Genomic DNA, 20,893 nt, shown 5'->3' with positions numbered 1-20,893 from the left:
GACTCTGGCATCACGCTATACACCGCATCAATCACGGCACCAGTCCTTGGCTTGTTACTGTCTTGAACATGGAATGAAAGTTCTCTTTAGCCAGAGTTCGAAGGCTTTTGAGTTGGAAGTAGTCGGCGAGATTGTATATTTCTGTGTGGAAGATGGCGATGCATTCACTTTTCATGTCATTTTCGGAGGAGTTTTTGCAGGATTCTGAAAATGTAGCGCTTACTGCTGCTCTCTGGGGAGATGATGTGGTGTGGTTCATCAGATTTTTGACATCGTCTTCGTCGATGGTGTAGTCCCCCGTGTACAGATATTCCAGCAGCTTTTCAATATGAGGAGGATCGAAGTCGTTGAAGTTATCTCTTGTGTCACGCCCTCCTATTTCCGTTAGTACAGGAGACTGGGGGAGTTGGAATTAAGACGTACCCTGAATTTACTGGCACCTGCAAAATAGGAATAACCAGGGCATATAATGTCTTGATGAACCGGGAATTTTTGTCCATCACATATGATCTCAAAGTCACTGAGTTGTGGGTGTTTGCGAAGCCATCTTCTCTTGTTAGTAAACCATGGCAGATTTGAGAGATTGAGTTATTTACGTGGGAGTAGACATTTTGTTGTAATCAGCTTCCTATCAGTACTGGTGCGACACGAGGTCCGTATTCTTTGATCGTTCACATACAGTTATGGTAGGACTGATTTATCTGGTTAGGTTCAATAAAGGATGCAATCAACAGCGATAGTGCACGTGATTCTACGAGTCGAAGAAGCATCAGCACTACGTACCAAATCCAAAGTCTAGCGCGAACCTTGTAGGAATAAGTCTGTGTTTTTAAGAACTGCATTTTCCATTCTGGAAATGCCCAAAGATTCCTGTAGAGTATTTGTATGCACTCCTACCACCTCGAACTTTCATTTATGCGGCGAATGCGGCACAACGCACTAATCAGAAGATCAGTTGCAAATTTCGGCACCTCTCCTATGACCTTGTCGAAACCCTTGTTATTGTCCATCATATTCTGAACCACAATTTTACGCAGACCTCTGTCCGACTCCGGCGTCGTACTGTAAATAACCTCAACAGCTGCAGTAAATGCTTCCACAGTCTTGATCTGGCGAAATGTGTCGGAGAAACTCTGTTCAGCTATGAACTTGAGTCTTCGGCTCTGAAAGCAAGCGCCAACGCCGTACATCTGTGCATGGAAGATAACAATGCGTTCTCTTTGGGTAATCCCTCGGTAAAGGGATTTTGTAGCGCCAAATACTGCCAGGGCTGCCACATCCACATCCTCATCTTTGATAGTATAGTACCCCATGTAGAGGCACTGCAACATAATTTTGACTTGCAGTGGGCTGAACCCGGTGATGGAAATTTCCTGCGCTGCTCCATCCTATATAACGTTAGTATACTGCGGAAAACGGGTTATAGAGAGTTTCATACCGCGAATTTATCGCTACAAGCAGCTGCAAAATATGAAGAGTTAGAGCAGACAACTACTCGATGAGCCGGGAAAGTTTGCCCATCACAGGTAATTTTCAAATCGCTGTATCGAGGGTTGAGATAAAACCTGCTTTGTTAATAAAGTATAGCGAGAAGCTAGATGGTCGTGGAGCTGTATACTCTCGAAAACCCTCTCCCATCTTGCCGATGTAGGCGCCAACGTGCACTTGTGATATATCGCGACTCCCTTTCCTTTCAACTGGATGATTGTCAGTGAGTACAGCATCCATACAGGCTACACGAGCCACAAGCTTCAAAATAAAATGAAGGCAGCGTATTTTATCATAGCGCGTTCGAACATGCAGAAAAACTGACCTTATCACTGGAGTCCAGTTTGTCTGAAGATGGAGATAGAGCAGCTGTCTTGATAGCTCGACAGATGCTGACTTAGAAAATGATGGACGCTGAAAATACAAAGGGAGACAAACCCAATAGTCACATGATTTTGCAAATGTGAATCCCACAATTTATGCTGTTTGCTTAGCCAAGTCCGTTGACCTCAATGTGAACCATAGATTACATTCAGTGCACCCAAATACAGCTAGCCCCTTTGTGACTCTCTGTAGTATATGCTCCCATTGCGGTCCAAGAAGTCTTTTATAGTTGAGAATGGACAATTCCTCTTGTTAGTAGAGCATGGTAAATTGGAATTTTCCAGGTGTTATATATCTCGAAGTACATGGCAGTATATGGGGTCCACCCACCGCCCATAAACGGGTTGTTCTCTTCATGTTAAGTATTGGCACATGAATACATAATATGCAAGTAGGTACCTGAGAAGCCGTTCAGTTACAATCAAAGACATTATAATAGCGATGTGGGGGGCGAAGATTGCAGCCAGGTACAGGGTTACCAGGAATATGCTGACATTTAGTGTTTCGTCTTCGACATTTAGCAAAGCAGATCGTAGATATTCGACTTGAAACCGTAGATCATGAATCAGTAAATGCTTTCAGTGTCCGTATCTGACCAAATGCGTTGAGCGTTGCCTTCAAGCGCGGAGTTGATGCATACATCAGAAACGGTGACCATGACCACTCGAAGTGGTCGTAATCTGGAAGCTACGTCAACAGTGAGTCCTGTGCATACGTCTCTGTGTATTATGGAAGGAATTTAATTAGTAAAAGTCGAATTTAGTATATATTCCACTATATTTAACTCCGAATCGGGTCCGAATGAGGTCTGATAGTAACCATGTATATCATAACCCACAATTGCACACGCACAAAGAGATCACATGGTAAAAGATAAATACTTCCCAGTCCATAATATACCTCTGACTTTGCAAAAAAATTCTGTAAATGCACATCATCACCGCACTGTCTTGGGCGGTGCCATGGGGTTGGACAACCGAGGTGCCTTCATCACGCGCAAGCAGTACAACGAGCTGATACGGACATCGAATGCAAATTCATCCGGTACCTTTCTCAACACACCCCTACTAAGTCTTCTGTCAAGAATGACGATGTCATCAATCAGGATATCTCGCAGCCCCTTGTCAGACTCCGGAGTAGAGTTGTAGACCACTTTGATGACCTCAACCAATGCTTCCTCCGTTTTCCCCGCTCAAGTGTAATCTGGAACTGCCGTTTTGCCGTAACCTTGAGAGCATCAATCTGAAAGTAGTCGCCGAGATCATATATTCTCGCACGCAAAGCGACAAGACATTCCTCGTAGTCCGCAGATTGCATAGGGCTCAACGGGATCGACGAGGTAGTATGGTCCATCGCATTGATTACATCATCGATTTCGACTGTGTAATCGCCCATGTATAGATACTGCAGCATTTTCTCGATGTGAAGCGGCTTGAAGTGGTCGATTGAGATTTCTTGCGTCACTCCCTCCTATTAGCCATTAGTACACCGTACAAACTGGCATAATTAGCGAGAGAGACATACCACAAAGCTACGGTACATGCGGTTGCAAAGTATGAAGAAGAAGAGCAGAAAATAACTCGATGAGCTGGAGATTTTCGTCGACCACAAGTGATCTTCAAGTCACTGTACTGCGGATCGAGAAGCCACCTTGTTCGTCAATAAAGCATAATAATATTGAGGAGTCCCAGGAGATACCTCGAAGCGATGTCTTCCATTTTACCGTTTTAAGGGTCCTGCCTAGGATAGCGCGTTCCTCCCTGGTCCGTGGTGCTGTGAAGTCCGCGTTTCTGTTCATCTGAAGGATGGTAAGTCGAGGGTTCAGAGCTATGGCGCAAGCCAAGGGCAGGACTTGTCCAATTCTCCATCAGAACTTACCTGGAGCAACGAGACTTCCATCGGAGGCCCCAAACGAGCTCATCTTATCTACAGATGATGACGAATTCGCTGGCTTGATAACTTGACAAGTTCCGATATAAAGACAATAAAGGAGGATATGAAGTTAGAAGACCGGGATGAAGAGAAGAGAAAAGGAGAGGGGATCGGAGAGGGATCACATGTGGTACAATACCTTTCTGGCCTTGATACAAGAAATTATGCAATCGAATACGAGTCTGGCCGTAATCAAGGCTTGGTCATATTTGTATACCCTGACAGGATCAGTCTACCAGGATACATTCAAAGATATTCCAACACTGCTACACCAAAATCATAACTAAACTCCAGCACCTGTTTTAACATATCCCTGTTCAGTTTGGGCCCCCATCCTTCTTTATTATTAGAGATTGTCGTCTAGACAACGATATCTCGTAGTCCCCTATCCGATTCTAGTGTGGAGTTATAGACCTCACTGACTGCTGTGCAGAATGCATCGCGGTTCAATAGGAACGAAAATGCTGAGGTAAAGTACCGCTGAGCTGCGGTCTTGAGCCCTGGAATTTGGAAATAATCTCCGACTCCGTACATTTGAGCATGAAAAGCAGCCCGATACTCGAATAGGGAGATGTCCCCATTTTCTTTACCATAAATCTCCGCTAACATTGCGGGCTCAGGGGTGTATTTTTCCATGTACAGATATTGCAGCATCATCTTTAACTGAAAGGGCCCATGGTCTTCCAGAAAAATTTCCTGCGTCAATCCTTCCTACACATCATCAGTCAGGAAAGAAAAGCAAGGCTTCCTAACATACCGCAAATTTGCTATCACAGACAGTCGCGCGAAGTACGACGAATTGGAGCAGACAACGAGTCGATGGGCGGGCAACGTTTCTCCACGGCAAATGATTTTTAAATCGCTATACTTGGGATTCAAATACCATCTGCCATTGTAAATATACTCTGTTTATACTGGATCAAGTTTGGTGTATGTACCGTGGGATAATGTATGCCATTCCATCATATGGAGTAGCGTCCGTTCCTGGTTGCTGCATTTCTTCCACTTTCTGCTCTTGTTCCAGGACAGACATGGGATGGAAAGGTCTACAATCCTCCGAAGAAATAGTACTCGCCATGTTGTTTGCCTTTTGACAACAACATAGAGTCGAAACGGTAGAAAGTACTTTTTGCTGTCCCCGCATCTTGTTGACTCCGTCACATGACCCACTAATCATCACACAATTAGCAAATGTGCCGCTGGTGTACAGAGAAGGCCATATCGAGCATATATAGCGTCTAAGCTGGAATATTGAGGAGCACAAATAATGCGACAGATTCTAGGATTTATCATCCATGCTTGAGAACTAGCATCTACCTTGCCTCCACGATTTATCCTAGTCCAACACAAAAAGCAAAAGTAACCAGTATACATGCGAGCAAGCGACATCCTACCAACAGCTCTACCAGTTCTGAATGATCTCCTTCTCTTGGCTCGTAGGAGTCCCCGTGTTTTACGCCTGGTAGTCCTCTATTTCCCATATCGGAAGCCTGATTATCATGTTAAATAGTTTCTGGGATATGTTAGCATATGTATTTGAAAACCTTGGGTTAGAATCATACACCGAGAATCATGAGCGTCGAGAAAACTCCCAAGCCATAGCCGAAAATCAATGGCACGAAGCTTCTCCCAAAGTATGTGGTAATGAGACCGAATCCATGAGAGTGCCGCATGGTGTATGTATTTAGTTTGAGAAGATTTATTGAATGAAGATTGTTGAAGTCCTGTAAAATGCCGAGAAATATGATGGTAAGGGAAGCTACGCGACGGAGATATAGATATCGCTGCCTTTGACTATACACTCTCTGATGGTCAATATGAAGCAATTTTGAGGCACCGGCGCAGCAGGCAGCGATGGATCAGTGTCGCTGCACGTCCCATATAGGCAGAGAAAGCGTAGACCAGCAGGAAAGATGGAGACATTCCTCGCAATCCATTACTGCCTCTATCTAATTCATTACAAACGCTGTCTTGCCGCAGCTGTAGGAGCTGTGCCATAGAAAAGAAATGACGTTGTTAATTCAACTCCCTAACAAGTGAATACACACACAAAGTCCGTACTCGAAACGCAAGTCATCAGAATAAGCGAAGCCAAACCAAGTCAGACGAAGAGGATCTCTTCTTAACACGCCTAACAGGCTCAACGGACCTGGCAAGCATGTCGGGCTTCATATCGATTCTAAATATCCGCAGATCTCTTTTCAGAAGCGCTTCTGCAATCTCCCTCTCTGCTTCGAACTGGGTCAGATGCGGCACGGGACTGGTGATACCCTTCACCCGCACATAGGGGACAGGTCCTTTATTCTTATCGCAAGAGCCATCTCCCATTTCGAAAGCGACCCCCTGGGATGAGATCCCGTGGCTGGAGAGGATATCCTCGATTTCACAACGCAACGAGGTGTCATCTACCGCTTTGCGAAAGAGACTCTCTGCTGTACTCCCGTCTTCGCTAGGAGAGGACTTGCTTCCCATTTCAGTAAGCTCGATGGACTCGTGTTGGCTCACTCTGGTCTCCATCATGTCCTTGGAGAATAGAGACTTGCACGCAGGAAAGGAACTGGAGAAAAGCATGATGTTTGTATGTTAGTAGCACATAGCTGTTTATAAGTGGTAGTTTGATGTGATGGATAGATCAGTTGTAGGTGGTTGTAGGAAGAAAAAGAGTCTACAACTGAAGGAAGTCTCATAACTCTCGAGGTCTAGACTTTCTCTAGCGAGTAGGCTGCTATTTTTCAAGCTGTAGCCTGTTGTATACTCCGTCATTTGTAGTATGGAAGTGTCCGGATTGCTACCATGGTTCAAGTCAGGGGTCGATGGTAGCCTTGCAATGGCAGCTCCCGTAGTATCAAAGGACAGTTTCGATGAGCTCCTCATGTCTTTTATAGCTTGACTCTGCACATTACATAGAACAAGTGCCTCAAGATAGGAGCCAGACTAATGGCGGCCTGGATAAAATGACAACAAAACAAGGTATATGGGGAAGCGAAATCGGTCAATTGGAAGGAAGATGATTTAGGCGGCGTAGACGTTATAACCATAAAGGGAGATGTGCTCAACAGCACTGATTATGCTCGGTAATTGATTCTCGGATTACGGCATATTTTAATGTTGAAGTTTTAGCTCTGATCTCCCGCTTAGGAAAATGAAGTCACGGCATGCCGAACGCCGAACTATATCCCGACCCACCCAGAACCAGAAGAATGGACACTCCGAGGTCCCGAGAAGCGAGTCCCGAACCCTTCCCAATTATTATCAGAATGCCGGATCCCGAGTTATTATCACCGTATCCGAGTCAGACTATAAAAGATCGATGCAGATCCCCTGTAAGCATGAGACCCTAGATTGCATTAATCTACTTTAACATCAACATCTATCAACATGTCTCAAACACAAGCTCACCTTTGCTTCCGCTCCTTCGTGGAGGCCCTCAAGGCCGACAACGACCTCGTCGAAATCGACACCCCCGTCGACGCCGACCTCGAAGCCGCAGCGATCACTCGTCGAGTCTGCGAAACCAACGATAAGGCACCGCTGTTCAACAATGTCATCGGTATGCAGCACGCCCTCTTCCGCATTCTCGGAGCCCCCGGTTCGTTGAGAAACGGTTCGAAAGACCGCTACGGCCGCTTGGCCCGGCATCTCGGTCTTCCTCCTACTGCGTCTATGCGGGAAATTCTCGATAAGATGCTCGTTGCCAGCGAGATGCCTCCGATTGAGCCTACAATCCTCCCCACCGGACCTTGCAAGGAGAACCACCTGGAGGAGTCGCAGATTGATCTGACAGCTCTTCCGGTCCCGATGGTTCACAAGTCGGACGGCGGGAAATACATTCAAACCTACGGAATGCACATTATCAAGACTCCCGATGGCAAATGGACTAACTGGTCCATTGCCCGGGCCATGGTTTCCGACGAGAAGCATCTGACCGGACTCGTTATCCCCCCTCAGCACATCTGGCAAATCCGCCAGATGTGGAAGAAGGAAGGCAAGGATGTCCCGTGGGCGTTGGCCTTTGGTGTGCCTCCTGCCGCTATCATGGCTTCTAGCATGCCCATCCCCGACGGTGTGACTGAGGCGGGTTACGTCGGAGCGATGACCGGTTCGTCATTGGAGCTTGTCAAGTGCGATACGAACAATATTTATGTCCCTGCTACGTCGGAGATTGTCCTGGAAGGTACTTTATCTATTACCGAGAGTGGTCCGGAGGGCCCGTTTGGTGAAATGCATGGATACATCTTCCCGGGTGACGTCCACGTTTGCCCCAAGTACAAGGTCAACCGGATCACATACCGCAACAACCCTATTCTTCCGATGTCATCCTGCGGACGGTTGACTGATGAAACGGTAAGCATTTCACTTTTCACTTTTCTCCGGGTATAGGATTTAGCTGAAAAAAATAGCATACCCTCATCGGTTCCCTCGCTGCCGCAGAAATCCGGAAAATCTGCCAGCAACACGACCTCCCCGTCACCGACGCCTTCGCACCCTTCGAATCCCAAGTCACATGGGTGGCTCTGCGTGTGGACACCGCCAAGCTCCGCAGCATGAAGACCAACAGCGCCGAATTCCGCAAGAAGATTGGCGACCTCATCTTCAACGAGAAAGCCGGATATACCATCCATCGACTCGTGCTTGTCGGCGATGATATCGACGTCTACGATGGCAAGGATGTTATGTGGGCGTTCTCCACCCGCTGCCGGCCTAGTATGGACGAGACACACTATGAGGACGTTCGGGGATTCCCGTTGATTCCGTATATGGGCAAGGGTAGTGGCTCGCCGGTCCAGGGCGGTAAGGTGGTCTCGGATGCGTTGTTGCCCGTTGAATATACTACCGGCAAGAATTGGGAGGCTGCTGATTTCGAGCACTCGTTCCCGGAAGAGGTGAAATCGAAGGTGTTGGCGAACTGGGAGAAGATGGGCTTCCGCGGCGATTAAATCATTTTGTAATATACCTGTACATATAGAGAGAAATTTATTTTAATGTTAAACTACAAGTGTAATAGAACAATATCCCTGTAAACAAGCTTGAACATGATTGGCTCTCGTGTACTCTAGAAACTGCTGACTCATCCACTTGACATCAACTCCAAAACGTAGGAAAGAACTCACAACAACACAACCAAATCCAACAATGCCATGGCAAACAACTTTGATAAACAAGAGATAGACCGCGTGCTACAGCAGAGGCGGAAGCAGCGCGAATCCAGAGCCTGCTACCCCTGCCGCCAACGCAAGGTCAAATGCGACGGCACGCAGCCATGTCGGACATGTCGGAGACGAGGACATCCGGAAATCTGCGCCTATGATATGTCTCATTCACGGAATAGGTCTGCGTCTGCTGGGAATGAGCAACCTGCCGGTGAAACTGGTCCGGAGTTGAACTGGAGACCCGAACCGGTGCCAAGATTGGGATCGCAGGGGTCTTTGCCAAGTCCTCGAACTCAGGGTTGGAATCAAGGGCAGGCGCAGGTTCAGGTTCAGTCGCAGGGGAATCGAGCCAATATAGCGGAGGGAGGTGAGAAGGAGTACATATTCTCCGGGGATAACTCTGTCGTCTCTATTCTCCGCCAGCGCACGCAGGACGCCAACGGTTTCATGGCCCGGGAGGTCGGGTCGGTGCTTGGCTTGCAGAATACGTACAACAGTTATCCATTCATGGACTCGAAGACGCCGCAGGAACAGTGGTCCTCGCTGTTGCAGATTCTGCCCCAGCGGAAGGAGGTTCTGAAGTGAGTGCCTCATCATAAGTAGTGACATGTATGAGCTAACGCGGATAGGTTCTTCCATTTCTATCGCTTATGTGGATATCCATTCAATCCCATTTTGGTAGACGTGGATCGCTTTGAATTGGATCTCTGCTCGTATCTTAATGCCCGAGCTGCAGGAGAGTTCCGGGATCCCAATTGCATCTCTGAGCGATGGTCAACAGGCGGGTCCGTTGGCCATATCAGTCTGCTGCTAGCTACGTTGTCGGCTGGGGCACACTACTCTGACCTGGAGGATCCACAGCGCTCCGAAGCATATCAAGAGCTAGGTGCGTACATATATAATGTTCAATATCGTCTCTTTACTGACACCATGAAGCCCGTCGTTCATTCCACGCTCTACGCTTGGCTAACTTTCTCTTTCGTCCATCGCTGGATACCATTCAAGCTCTGTTGATACTGGGAAATACGCTACAGAATAATGGTCAGTCAGATGCTGCATGGGCATTACTAGGAACGACTGTTCGATTGGCACAAACTCTGGGGCTACATACAAATAAAAGCATGGCACATTTGCCTGAATATGTTCGCTCCAGAGCCAAATCGCTATGGTGAGTGACGCCATATTCTCCGTTCCGACTTTTTCTGACAAGGAAGGCTTGCGATTGTCTGGCAGGATGGTTTGCTCTGTCTTTGCTACGACCGGCCACCCATCGTCACCATATCCGGCTGGGCAACAGATACCTCTATATTCTCTCGTACAAATTTATCATACACTGATATCATGCACTACCTCTGTCGGATGGCTCTGGATATTGTCAGGTCAGATGAAACAGAAATACAGGAAACCAGCCGGTCACTGGACGCGTTGACAACCTTGGACAACGTCTACAGCCGGGCAGAGCCGCATTTATGCTCGCGCGAATACTGCAGGACCTTCCATCAAAATCTTGAACATCTGGCATTGAAGATGCATCTCTGCTTCGTGGTTTCAGTCCTCTGCCGCCCAGCTGTCAAACGGACCCAGTCGCGGGATGCATTCCATGGACATGAGCTACTCCGCACCCGTGCTAAAACCAGTCTACTCGAGGCCTCCAAAGCATTCCTTGATTTCCAAGCACTGAGTATCGTCCCCCTTCGCACATGGTCGATGGTGCATACGGTACTGAGTTCGACGCTGTTGCTGTGCATCTGGGAAGAAACACGACACGATCCGGAATGTCGGGATCTACAACAGAGAGTGATCGAGGTGTTCTCAGCAACTGGGCCGGCTACCGGCGACTCGGGGGCAGCGTCCGATAACGCACAGTGGCTTTCGGAGCAGCATATTCGGGCATTGGTTACCCTACGTAATGCGGTGGGGAGTGCTTTGGATCAGCAGACGGAGCAGACAATGCCGCATGGGGCCGAGACCGCGCCCGATATGAACAGTCTCTTCCTTGGTTTTGGGTACGTCTAGTATACTATGTTATTCTGTGAGGAATGCTAATGGCAGCAATAGTATGCCAAACGCCTTCCCTGAGGGATTGAACATATCGGATGTATCGCCTGTCACGTATATCGATTCCATCATGAACGGTGAGTTCGGCCGGTCCGGAGGCTCGGCCATAACTGACTCGGTCTGATTTTACAGTCCCACTTTTTGATATCTCTCAGGAGAGCCAGTTTTTGTAATTGGAAATCGGTATCCGATCGGCCCGAGTCATTAGGACAAAACACAAGTAAGTGTCACGGGCTCGGAAACTAGCAGATAAAACGAATAATATTCATATCTGGACTAGGTAGCCTAACAACGAGAATATCGAATCTGGGGAAGAAGAAGAAAAAGAAATCTATCTAGGCGATGAACGATCTTTATAGGCATTTGTGTGGTGCGGCTTAAGCCTTTGTTTGACCATATTGCTTGTATGGCATCGTTTGATATGTTGGCGCTGTTTGTCTGGCGTTGAGCCGTTGAGCCGTCACAGTAAGACAACGGAGTTAGTAGACCGTGAATGTACTCTGTATCATTGAAGTCTTGACGTGCGGAATCTTGCAGAATGTCATCGTCCTAAAAATGTTATCCCTGCTTTGACATGCTCTTTGGCATGTAGTATTAGCATGGCAAATTACGACATTTTGCAATCAGGTTTGGCAGGGCTCGGGATCCAATCTCGGTATCGGGGGCTCGGGGGCTCGGATGTGTCAACGTCAAGTCAACATTTTCTGGAATGACTGATATCCGCCACGTCTGAAGCAAGGTGGATCGCATATAAGAAGCATAGCCATCTGTCGGAATGTGATGATTCCATATTTTGCACCATAGTGGATCTCGGAAAGGATTTGCACAAGGATTAGTGAAAATCGCCTCGACTCGAAACAATAAACACCCGAGCCTTTGACCTGCCAACAAACAATAATCGACACCACAAACTATGCTAAATTCGATATTCTCCGGCAACACCAACAACAACGGCACCGTCACACCACATTCAATGCGCGAATCTCCCGACGCCGAAATGCAGCCCACAACCCACACTACCTCCAATGCCCCCAACAACACCCGCCGCCGTCGCATCGTGGTAGCCATGACAGGAGCTACCGGCGCGACCCTCGGCATCAAAGTCCTCATAGCCCTCCGCCGCCTCAATGTCGAAACCCACCTGGTCATGAGCAAATGGGCCGAAGCAACCATCAAATACGAAACAGACTACCATCCCTCCAACGCCCGCGCCCTAGCCGACCACGTTCACAACATCAATGACATGGCTGCACCTATCTCCAGCGGCTCTTTCAAAACCGACGGAATGATCGTGGTGCCATGCAGCATGAAGACGCTGGCTGCGATTACCTCGGGATTTTGTGACGACTTGATTTCCCGAACGGCGGATGTGATGCTTAAAGAACGGAGACGTTTGGTGCTTGTTACGCGTGAGACACCACTGAGCAATATCCATCTGAGAAATATGTTGACGGCGACGCAGAGCGGGGCTGTAATTTTCCCGCCTGTGCCGGCGTTCTATATCCGAGCTGCTGGGGTGGAGGACTTGGTTGACCAGAGCGTGGGGAGGATGCTGGATTTGTTTGATTTGGATACAGGGGAGTTTGAGAGGTGGAATGGGTGGGCGGAGTCATAGGTTTCTTTGTTCGTTGCGTTTCTCCATTTTCAATTATTATTATTATTATTATTATTATTTTTTTTTTTTTTTTTTTTTTTTTTTTTTTTTTTTTTTTTTTTTTTTTTTTTTTTTTTTTTTTTTTTTTTTTTTTTTTTTTTTTTGCTTTTGCATGGATGGCGTTGGTTTGTTTGTCAATAGACTAGTAATGCATTTCAATAGATTGGGTATATTCTCCGTGTAAGGTATCAATAATATCGAGGACAAGGCCATGCAGATGTCTCGGACGTATGCAGGTTTCTATCACATTTACTCGTACTCTGCACGGAGTGTTCGGGGTATCCTTGTTCGCCGGATGTGCATGATCCGAGGTTTTATACGCAGTGCGTACCCAAATAGACAACCTGATTTACTTCAAAATATTAAACGCAACTGTCAACCCCACTTTCCTACATTATGCTAATAGCCCTGCCTATCATCTTTAACATATTTCCCCGCGGGGAGCAGAATGCGGGGATCCGATCTACTCCTTCCACATAGAAAAACATACAAGCAAACCTCGGTTCACGTGTCTAATACTCCCTTTACAGTAAGAATTAAATCAGCCTATAATCTGACATCTACAAGTCATTTTGGCGTTTGTCTTGTCCACCTGACACATCCAGCCACTATGTCTTAGGTTGCAGGCAGACAGGCAGGAACGGGACAAAGGCACATGAGTCCCGGTCGTGCCTGCCTACTAGGCAATTCCCGAAAAATTGTAATCATGACTGGAGTATAAATGTGACATGTCCGCTCTCGGTATTGAATGAGACAGTTTTTATGTGCGCATCCGCATCGTATCCGCATAAATGCATCGTTTTTTTTCTATTCTAGGTCTGCTGCCAGCCGTCCTGGCAGCACCGGCTATTCTGGGCGCGCCTACTGTTACTATTCCGTCTCCCCAGGCTACGGTTGCAGGTCAGGCTGGGCTCAAGGTTGAGTCGTTTAATGGGATTCCGTTTGCGCAGCCACCGACTGGATCTCTTCGACTGAAGCCACCGCAGCCTATTGAGAGTGCTCTGGGCGATGTCGACGCGACGGGAATTGCGCAGTCGTGTCCGCAGTTTTTCTTCGCTACGGATACCTCCGAGTTTCCTGGGTCTGTGGTCGGGCAACTGGCTAATATCCCACTCTTCCAGAAAATTACTAATGCTGGGGAGGATTGCCTCACGCTGAATATTCGTCGTCCGGCGGGAACCACTGCGGAGGATAAACTACCTGTGCTGGTATGGATTTTCGGTGGAGGATTCGAGTTGGGATCGTCGACTACGTATGATGGGGCGTCGCTTGTGCAGAACTCGATTGATCTGGATATGCCGATTGTTTTCGTCGCGATGAATTACCGTGTTGGCGGATTTGGGTTTATGCCTGGTGCTGAGATCCTTGCGGACGGTGCGGCGAACCTGGGTCTGCTTGACCAACGGCTCGCGCTGGAATGGGTAGCTGATAATATCGCTGCGTTTGGAGGCGATCCGGATAAGGTGACGATCTGGGGTGAATCGGCGGGATCAATCTCCGTGTTTGACCAGATGATGTTGTACGACGGGGATATCGATTACAAGGGGTCGCCGTTGTTCCGAGGTGCCATTATGAACTCTGGGAGTGTGGTACCTGCAGATCCAGTGGACTGTGACAAGGGGCAGAATATATACGATACCGTCGTGGCGTACGCTGGGTGTGATACAGCCGAAGACACATTGGAGTGTCTGCGCGGGTTGGATTACACGGACTTTCTCAACGCTGCGAACTCGGTCCCTGGGATTCTGAGCTATAATTCCGTGTCACTGTCGTATCTTCCTCGTCCCGACGGTAAGGTTTTCACGCAGTCACCCGATTTCGCCGTGCAGTCAGGCAAATACGCCTCGGTGCCGTTTATCGTCGGCGACCAAGAAGACGAAGGCACGCTATTCGCCCTCTTCCAATCCAACCTAACCACCACAGACGATCTAATCGAGTACTTTTCCGACATCTTCTTCTTCCACATCTCGCGCGACCAGCTACAAGCCCTCATCGACACCTACGAAGACACTGCTGAAAATGGCTCCCCCTTCCGCACCGGCATCTTCAACAACTGGTACCCGCAGTTCAAGCGTCTAGGAGCCATCCTAGGTGACTTAACCTTCACCCTCACCCGCCGCCTATTCCTCAAATACGCCAAAGAGCTCAAGCCCGACGTCCCCGCATGGTCCTACCTCGCCTCGTACGATTACGGCACCCCGATCCTGGGTACGTTCCACGGCAGCGACATCCTCCAGGTGTTTTACGGTATATTGCCCAATTATGCATCGAGGTCGATACACTCGTATTACCTCAGCTTTGTGTATGAGCTCGATCCGAATAAACGGCGTGGGGAGGAGTTTCCGGAATGGCCGCAGTGGACAAACGAGGAGGTGGAGTTGATGCAGTTTTTCAAGGATAAGGGGGAATTGTTGAAGGATGATTTCCGGAATGAGACGTATGATTTTTTGCTGGAGAATACGCAGGCGTTTCGGATTTGATTACTGTGTGCATATTGCATAGATGAATGTTAGTGGTTATTGTTCAGGTGTATATGGCACATGATCGGTCAGGTGATGGCTCAGCTCAGTCATCCATATCATTTGAAAATTCTCTTTGCTCGAAGGTAGAATCCACACAGCCTCTAAGCTAAGATTAGGCTCAGACGGCAGAGGGCATGTGGCTTGCAGCCTCATGCTATGCTTAATCGAGATTCGAATCATCACATTGCCATATTCAGAAAGCTAACGATTAGGCTCTGTCAATTTATAACGGGTAGCGATGAGCGACTTGGGATGGAATTTAGCATATCAAGAAAGCGTACTGTTAGACCCCAATGGCCGGTGTTATGTCATGTTTAGGGCTTTCTGGGGTCTTCGTATTTGCGGTGCGTATCCGTTGTGCAGGTGTATAGGGGTCTCTGGAATTAATCACTCATACTAGGTCTACCTGGCAATGTAATTATCCATACAACGTCTTTAAATTCACCGCTATGCGGAATAGCGCATATCCAAACTCGTATAGCACGGAACAAATAACTAGTGCATAACTTATGCAGTGACTAATTTGCACAAGTAACACCACCCAATCAGAAACCGCCGATCAATTGCATCATCCGAGCTGATATATTGCACTTCTCACAACAAATCCATTTCTCTCTCTTCAAATTCCAAGAATCACCATGAAATTCGCCAAATCTCTCCTCATAGCAGCGTCGAGCTTCTCTGCGCTCGCAGAGGCCAATGTACCCGATCTCCAGGTCCCCGTCATTGGTTCGGGCAGCAAGGCCGCAAAACAACCCAATTTCCTCTTCATTATCTCCGACGACCAAGATCTGACGTTGGGGTCTACGGATTATACGCCGTTGACGGGCAAGTATATTAAAGAGAAGGGGACTTTCTTCCGGAATCATTTTGTTACGACGGCGTTGTGTTGTCCGTCGAGAGTTAGTTTGTGGACTGGGCGACAGGCGCATAATACGAATGTGACGGATGTGCGACCGCCATATGGTGTGTTTCAATTACTTATTGGCAGGTGATTCGACTGCTGACTTGTGTAGGGGGGTATCCGAAGTTCGTGGAACGCGGATTCAATGACAACTTCCTTCCTATTTGGCTCCAAGAAGCCGGGTATAACACGTACTATACCGGGAAGTTGTTCAATGCGCATACTGTTACCAACTACGACAAACCTCATGTTGCTGGCTTTACTGGATCGGATTTCTTGCTTGATCCGTTTACTTACGATTATCTCAACTCCACCTACCAGCGCAATCATGACCCTCCGGTTAGTTACGAGGGTCGACACACAACTGAAGTGATCACGGAAAAGGCATTGGGCTTGCTAGATGACGCTCTTGAGGGAGAGAAACCGTTCTTTCTGGCGGTTTCGCCGATTGCACCACATACAAACGTGAATTCGTCGACGTTTGGGAGCGGAGCGGCAATGACGGAGGCAATCCCGCTTGACAGGCATAAGGATCTGTTTCCTGATGCCAAAGTACCGCGGACTGGGAGCTTTAATCCGGACGAGCCAAGTGGAGTCAGCTGGATTCGCGATCTGCCTCTGCAGGACCAGTCTGTCATTGATTACAACGATCATTTCTATCGTCAACGCCTGCGTTCCCTGCAGGGCGTGGATGAGCTGGTTGAATCGCTTGTAACCAGTCTCGAGGAGAGCGGCCAACTCGACAATACATACATCATCTACACATCCGACAATGGTTTCCATATTGGTCAGCACCGCCTGCCGCCTGGGAAGTCGACAGGATTTGACGAGGATATCCGGGTTCCTTTCTTTATCCGCGGACCTGGTGTTCCAGAAGGAGTGGTGCAAGACGCAGTCACCACTCATATCGATCTGGCACCGACGTTCTTCGACCTAGCTGGTATTCCATTGCGTAAGGACTTTGATGGAACCCCGATGCCCATTCACAATTCAATTGAAACCACACACGAGCATGTCACTGTGGAATACTGGGGCAAGGCGTTTTTGGAGGGAGAGAAGGGCGGACTTGGTAGGTTCTCCCCGACAGGTTAATGTTCAGTGCTTACAGAACTAGGTCCCGGTGGCCAATTCAACGTTCCCCATAACACCTACAAGTCCGTGCGGATTATCGGCGACGGATATGACCTGTACTACTCCGTCTTTTGCACTAATGAGCATGAATTATATGACTTGACGGTATGTCGTCTGGGATAAATTGCATGTCCATTGCTAACTTCTCAGACTGATCCCTACGAAATGAACAATTTATATTCGGACGATCGCTCGCAACATATTCTTGGATACCCATTGGAACATGTCGCATCCCGACTCGACTCACTATTGCTCGTTCTCAAATCATGCGAAGGCCGCAATTGCATCAAACCATGGAACGTCCTCCACCCCGACGGTTCTGTACAGACCTTGCGCGATGCCCTTGATTCGCAGTACAACACTCTCTACCAAGAAACACCAAACGTCGCCTTCGACCGATGCGAAAACGGCTACATCGTCGACGCGGAGGGACCACAAGCGGACTTGCTTTACCGCGATGGCTTGAGCTGGGAGTCGTGGACCTAAAATCCACTAAAAATTTAGGTATAGACACTAGAACCAATACGGTTAGTCTTCATTAATTAAGCGTTTCCGGACATAGTTTAGCGCACTCCATAGTGGCGCCGTGATTCGCCCGACCAGTCACTATGTAGTGCCGATTACGCCTTGCGTTCCCGGTTATGTATTCGCAAGATCTCGGGGTTTCTACGGGGGAAGTCTTGCGCCGAAGCTGCGTAAGCAGATCAGCTGTCGGAACAGAGCGATAAGTTCAGCTGGTCCGGTATAAGATTTGTGGATGTCGCAAAGGCTTTTTTTGTGTGCGAAATTGAGGCGAGGGACATTGTGCACTGCGCGCGACTATGACATTCGAGTCGGACAGCGGCGTCGCGATCGAAAAGAACGTCAACAATGAGGTCTCCGATGCGCCGAACGGGATTGTCAAGGATTGGGATGCTGAAGAGGGACCATTGCGGCGCAAGTAAGTTTCTTGATCGCAATCCCAATCGCACTAACAATCCAGAATCGATTGCATCCTCCTCCCTATCCTCGGAATCGCCTTTTTCTCCCTCCAGATCGACCGCATGAACATCAGCGCCGTCTTGACATCGACGATCACCGATGACCTAGGCATCACCACGAATCAGGTTAATGTCGGATCGCAATTACTGTCCGCCGGAATCGTCGTGACGGAAATACCATCGAATATCGTTCTCCAATGGCTTGGTCCACAGAGATGGTTATCACTACAATAGTTCGCGTGGGGGTTGGTCGCGACGTTCCAGGCGTTTATACAGTCATACCCCGCGTATTTGGCTACGAGGTTGCTTTTGGGGATGCTGGAGGGTGGGTTTATACCCGGAGCGCTTTACTATCTTTCGACGTGGTATAAGCGCGATGAGACGAGTTTTCGGGCGACGCTTTTCTTCTTCGGGCAGATGCTCGCTGGTTTGTTGACTCTTGATGGGAAGGGGGGATTAGCGGGTTGGCGATGGGTGTGGTTGGGTATGTGCATATACTGTCAGGTGGTTGAACATGGCTAACAACATCTAGTGGAAGGACTCATCACCATCTTCGCCTGAATCATCTTCACCCTCCTCATTCCACCCAAAGCCGGAGACGGTAGACCGCTTATCAGCATGGGCCGCTGGAGCTACTTCACCGAGCGCGAATCGCAAGTCATCCGTGACCGCGTCATCCTCGACGACCCGCTAAAAGTGCAGGGCCATATCAAAATCACCGGCCGCGATATCTGGGATACGATCCGGAAGCCAAACGTGATACAACACTTTATGGTCTCGCTCGTCGCCATGTCTGCATACCAGGGTCTGACGCACTATACGCCCAGTATGATCAAGTCATTCGGTTTCGACAGCGTGGATGCAAATGCACTAGCTTCAGTACCGGTGTATTGCAGTATGGTCTGGACGTTGGTGCTGGCGTATCTATCTGACTGGCTCGGGCACCGAGGTCCATTCATGTTACTGGCTATTACGTGGGATGTCATTGCATACCCATGTCTGCGGACGACGCCGTGGGATTCGTCGCAGTGGCATAAATATGGTGTTATTTGTGTGGCTAATGTGGCGTATATCAGCATGCAGTGCGTTGCCCCTCATACCTCTCAACCTGACCCGGAACTGGCTAAAACAAAACAGCATCCTAAACGTCGGCTGGCTATCCGTCTACTGCGAGCGTCCTCAAGAACGGAGTGTAGCCATGGCGTATGCTCCTCCCCTTTCCTCCCCCTCTACACTGTGTCAACATCCGCTAATCCTACGCATGAACAGGGTAATCGTCATGGCCGCCAATTGTGCAGGTATCTCCGGCTCGCAGATCTTTCGCACGAGTGACAAGCCGCGGTATATATATGGGTTGACGGCGATTTGTGCACTGGCGGGGGCAGCGTTGGTGTTGGCCGCGGTATTGAATTTGTATTACTTTTTTAGGAAGAGGGGGAAATTGGGTTGATTTGATGAGAGATATTGGTACATAAATCAATATGCTTAATACCTGATTTTGAGTACAGGAGTCTAATAGCACTTGTTCTTCACAGTTGCGTGCGAATGCCACGACATCATGAATGAGACAAATAATTGAGAAAACATAAAACAGATACAGATTCATCCCAGCCATGTTCAGGATAATCGAAATGTTTCGTTTAGGACCGATCTCATGTTACGAACTACGATGGTCGAAGGTTGGAGAAGTTGGACCCTGTTGGCTTAGTTAGTTAGCCAGGAAATCGGGGTCATGATCTTATTATGCGTATTCTCCGCAAATTCTAAAGAATGCAGTTTTTTATGGAATAAAGAGAATACAGGTCGCTGCCTAAGAAAACAAAAACTCGAACTTCAAATAGAAATCAGCCTCGAATAGGTAAACTAGTTATCTGTATATTAATTACGTCACAGTGACATAACGTATTTCCCAAGCGACCCGCCACCCTACCGCGTTCGCGTCACCCACGTCGCGTCCTACCATTTTCAACCACTCACTATGCCACCAAAATGCACTCAATTGAGCCAACAAGAGGGCAGAATCCTGCTTGCTATTGAGGCTATCAAGAAACAGGAAATCACAGTGATTGCTGAAGCAGCACGTCAATTCAATATACCTTGAAGTTTGAACAACACTACATGACTGACTAAGTGGCCACCAGAATCGCACTGAGAAACGCGCTAATAACCATAAATTGAACAAAAATGAAGAGAATTCACTTGTACAATGGGTGCTTTCTATGGATCTTCATGGAGCAGCCCCCTGGCCTGCTACTGTGCAGGAAATGGTGAATCTTCTACTTGCAAAGCATGGTGAGACCCCCCCTCAGACAGTCAGCAAGAATTGGGTTACAAACTTTGTTAAAAGATATCCTGAGCTTGCCTCTCACTTCTCACAATGATATGACTATGAGCGCGCAAAAACAGAGGATCCAAGGGTCATCCAGGAGTAGTTTGACTGTGTTCTTTGTACAATCAAAGAGAATGGTATCCTTCAGAAGAATATCTATAACTTTGATGAGACAGGCTTTGCAATGGGCCTCACAGCAACTGCTAAGGTTATTACTTGATCTGAATACTATGGTCAGCGCTCACTTTTACAACCTGGAAATTGTGAGTGGGTTACAGCCATTGAAACAATTAATGCCTCTGGGTGGGTGCTTCCACCAGTGATTATCTTCAAGGGCAAGGTCCTTATTAAAGGCTGGTTC

At 48.0% G+C, this 20,893-nt stretch overlaps 11 protein-coding genes across 11 annotated transcripts; 7 read left to right on the top strand and 4 right to left on the bottom strand.

The window, feature by feature from the left end:
* Window positions 1–724: 724 nt before the first annotated feature.
* On the bottom strand, window positions 725–1,914 carry ASPGLDRAFT_1011431 (BTB/POZ domain-containing protein). The gene is made up of 5 exons (XM_022539409.1): window positions 1,814–1,914; window positions 1,619–1,697; window positions 1,439–1,565; window positions 807–1,388; window positions 725–751 (listed from the first exon to the last, which is right to left on the bottom strand). Exons 2-4 carry the CDS (start codon window positions 1,636–1,638, stop codon window positions 894–896), a joined length of 642 nt encoding a protein of 213 aa, XP_022404653.1. The 5' UTR covers window positions 1,639–1,697; window positions 1,814–1,914; the 3' UTR covers window positions 725–751; window positions 807–893.
* A 1,059-nt stretch (window positions 1,915–2,973) lies between these two features.
* ASPGLDRAFT_22762 (uncharacterized protein) lies at window positions 2,974–3,771 on the bottom strand (the record flags this gene model as incomplete). The annotated part of the gene is made up of 3 exons (XM_022543217.1): window positions 2,974–3,342; window positions 3,596–3,670; window positions 3,751–3,771. The coding sequence occupies 3 exons, from the start codon at window positions 3,769–3,771 to the stop codon at window positions 2,974–2,976; spliced, it is 465 nt and encodes a 154-aa protein (XP_022404652.1).
* Window positions 3,772–4,164: 393 nt separating this feature from the next.
* ASPGLDRAFT_118510 (BTB/POZ domain-containing protein) lies at window positions 4,165–4,692 on the bottom strand (the record flags this gene model as incomplete). Its single annotated transcript, XM_022539964.1, has 2 exons — window positions 4,165–4,515; window positions 4,579–4,692. Coding segments are annotated over 2 exons (465 nt in total), but the record flags the coding sequence as incomplete, so codon positions are not given.
* Window positions 4,693–5,880: 1,188 nt separating this feature from the next.
* On the bottom strand, window positions 5,881–6,375 carry ASPGLDRAFT_32433 (uncharacterized protein; the record flags this gene model as incomplete). Its single annotated transcript, XM_022544173.1, has 1 exon — window positions 5,881–6,375. The coding sequence occupies one exon, from the start codon at window positions 6,373–6,375 to the stop codon at window positions 5,881–5,883; it is 495 nt and encodes a 164-aa protein (XP_022404650.1).
* An 807-nt stretch (window positions 6,376–7,182) lies between these two features.
* On the top strand, window positions 7,183–8,758 carry ASPGLDRAFT_164668 (UbiD family decarboxylase; the record flags this gene model as incomplete). The annotated part of the gene is made up of 2 exons (XM_022542581.1): window positions 7,183–8,148; window positions 8,205–8,758. 2 exons carry the CDS (start codon window positions 7,183–7,185, stop codon window positions 8,739–8,741), a joined length of 1,503 nt encoding a protein of 500 aa, XP_022404649.1. The 3' UTR covers window positions 8,742–8,758.
* Window positions 8,759–8,942: 184 nt separating this feature from the next.
* ASPGLDRAFT_32431 (Zn(II)2Cys6 transcription factor) lies at window positions 8,943–11,185 on the top strand (the record flags this gene model as incomplete). The annotated part of the gene is made up of 6 exons (XM_022544172.1): window positions 8,943–9,535; window positions 9,584–9,840; window positions 9,891–10,122; window positions 10,169–10,960; window positions 11,013–11,089; window positions 11,145–11,185. The coding sequence occupies 6 exons, from the start codon at window positions 8,943–8,945 to the stop codon at window positions 11,183–11,185; spliced, it is 1,992 nt and encodes a 663-aa protein (XP_022404648.1).
* A 551-nt stretch (window positions 11,186–11,736) lies between these two features.
* Window positions 11,737–12,696, top strand: ASPGLDRAFT_43049 (UbiX family flavin prenyltransferase). The gene has a single exon (XM_022545731.1). It carries the CDS (start codon window positions 11,926–11,928, stop codon window positions 12,625–12,627), a length of 702 nt encoding a protein of 233 aa, XP_022404647.1. The 5' UTR covers window positions 11,737–11,925; the 3' UTR covers window positions 12,628–12,696.
* A 746-nt stretch (window positions 12,697–13,442) lies between these two features.
* ASPGLDRAFT_43047 (putative extracellular lipase) lies at window positions 13,443–15,270 on the top strand. The gene has a single exon (XM_022545730.1). The coding sequence runs from the start codon at window positions 13,458–13,460 to the stop codon at window positions 15,144–15,146; it is 1,689 nt and encodes a 562-aa protein (XP_022404646.1). The 5' UTR covers window positions 13,443–13,457; the 3' UTR covers window positions 15,147–15,270.
* Window positions 15,271–15,826: 556 nt separating this feature from the next.
* Window positions 15,827–17,709, top strand: ASPGLDRAFT_64030 (sulfatase family protein; the record flags this gene model as incomplete). Its single annotated transcript, XM_022548734.1, has 4 exons — window positions 15,827–16,154; window positions 16,205–17,161; window positions 17,207–17,328; window positions 17,374–17,709. 4 exons carry the CDS (start codon window positions 15,827–15,829, stop codon window positions 17,707–17,709), a joined length of 1,743 nt encoding a protein of 580 aa, XP_022404645.1.
* A 335-nt stretch (window positions 17,710–18,044) lies between these two features.
* On the top strand, window positions 18,045–19,939 carry ASPGLDRAFT_64029 (uncharacterized protein; the record flags this gene model as incomplete). Its single annotated transcript, XM_022548733.1, has 7 exons — window positions 18,045–18,163; window positions 18,206–18,392; window positions 18,438–18,687; window positions 18,796–19,285; window positions 19,341–19,406; window positions 19,473–19,648; window positions 19,920–19,939. 7 exons carry the CDS (start codon window positions 18,045–18,047, stop codon window positions 19,937–19,939), a joined length of 1,308 nt encoding a protein of 435 aa, XP_022404644.1.
* A 158-nt stretch (window positions 19,940–20,097) lies between these two features.
* Window positions 20,098–20,893, top strand: ASPGLDRAFT_1010864 (uncharacterized protein). The gene is made up of 2 exons (XM_022539408.1): window positions 20,098–20,495; window positions 20,551–20,893. The coding sequence occupies exons 1-2, from the start codon at window positions 20,423–20,425 to the stop codon at window positions 20,853–20,855; spliced, it is 378 nt and encodes a 125-aa protein (XP_022404643.1). The 5' UTR covers window positions 20,098–20,422; the 3' UTR covers window positions 20,856–20,893.

This window comes from Aspergillus glaucus, assembly GCF_001890805.1.
Source record: "Aspergillus glaucus CBS 516.65 unplaced genomic scaffold ASPGLscaffold_3, whole genome shotgun sequence".
NCBI classification, from domain to species: Eukaryota; Fungi; Ascomycota; class Eurotiomycetes; order Eurotiales; family Aspergillaceae; genus Aspergillus; species Aspergillus glaucus.
The sequence above is the reverse complement of the archived record's forward strand: the minus strand, read 5'-3'. Positions and strand labels throughout refer to the sequence as shown.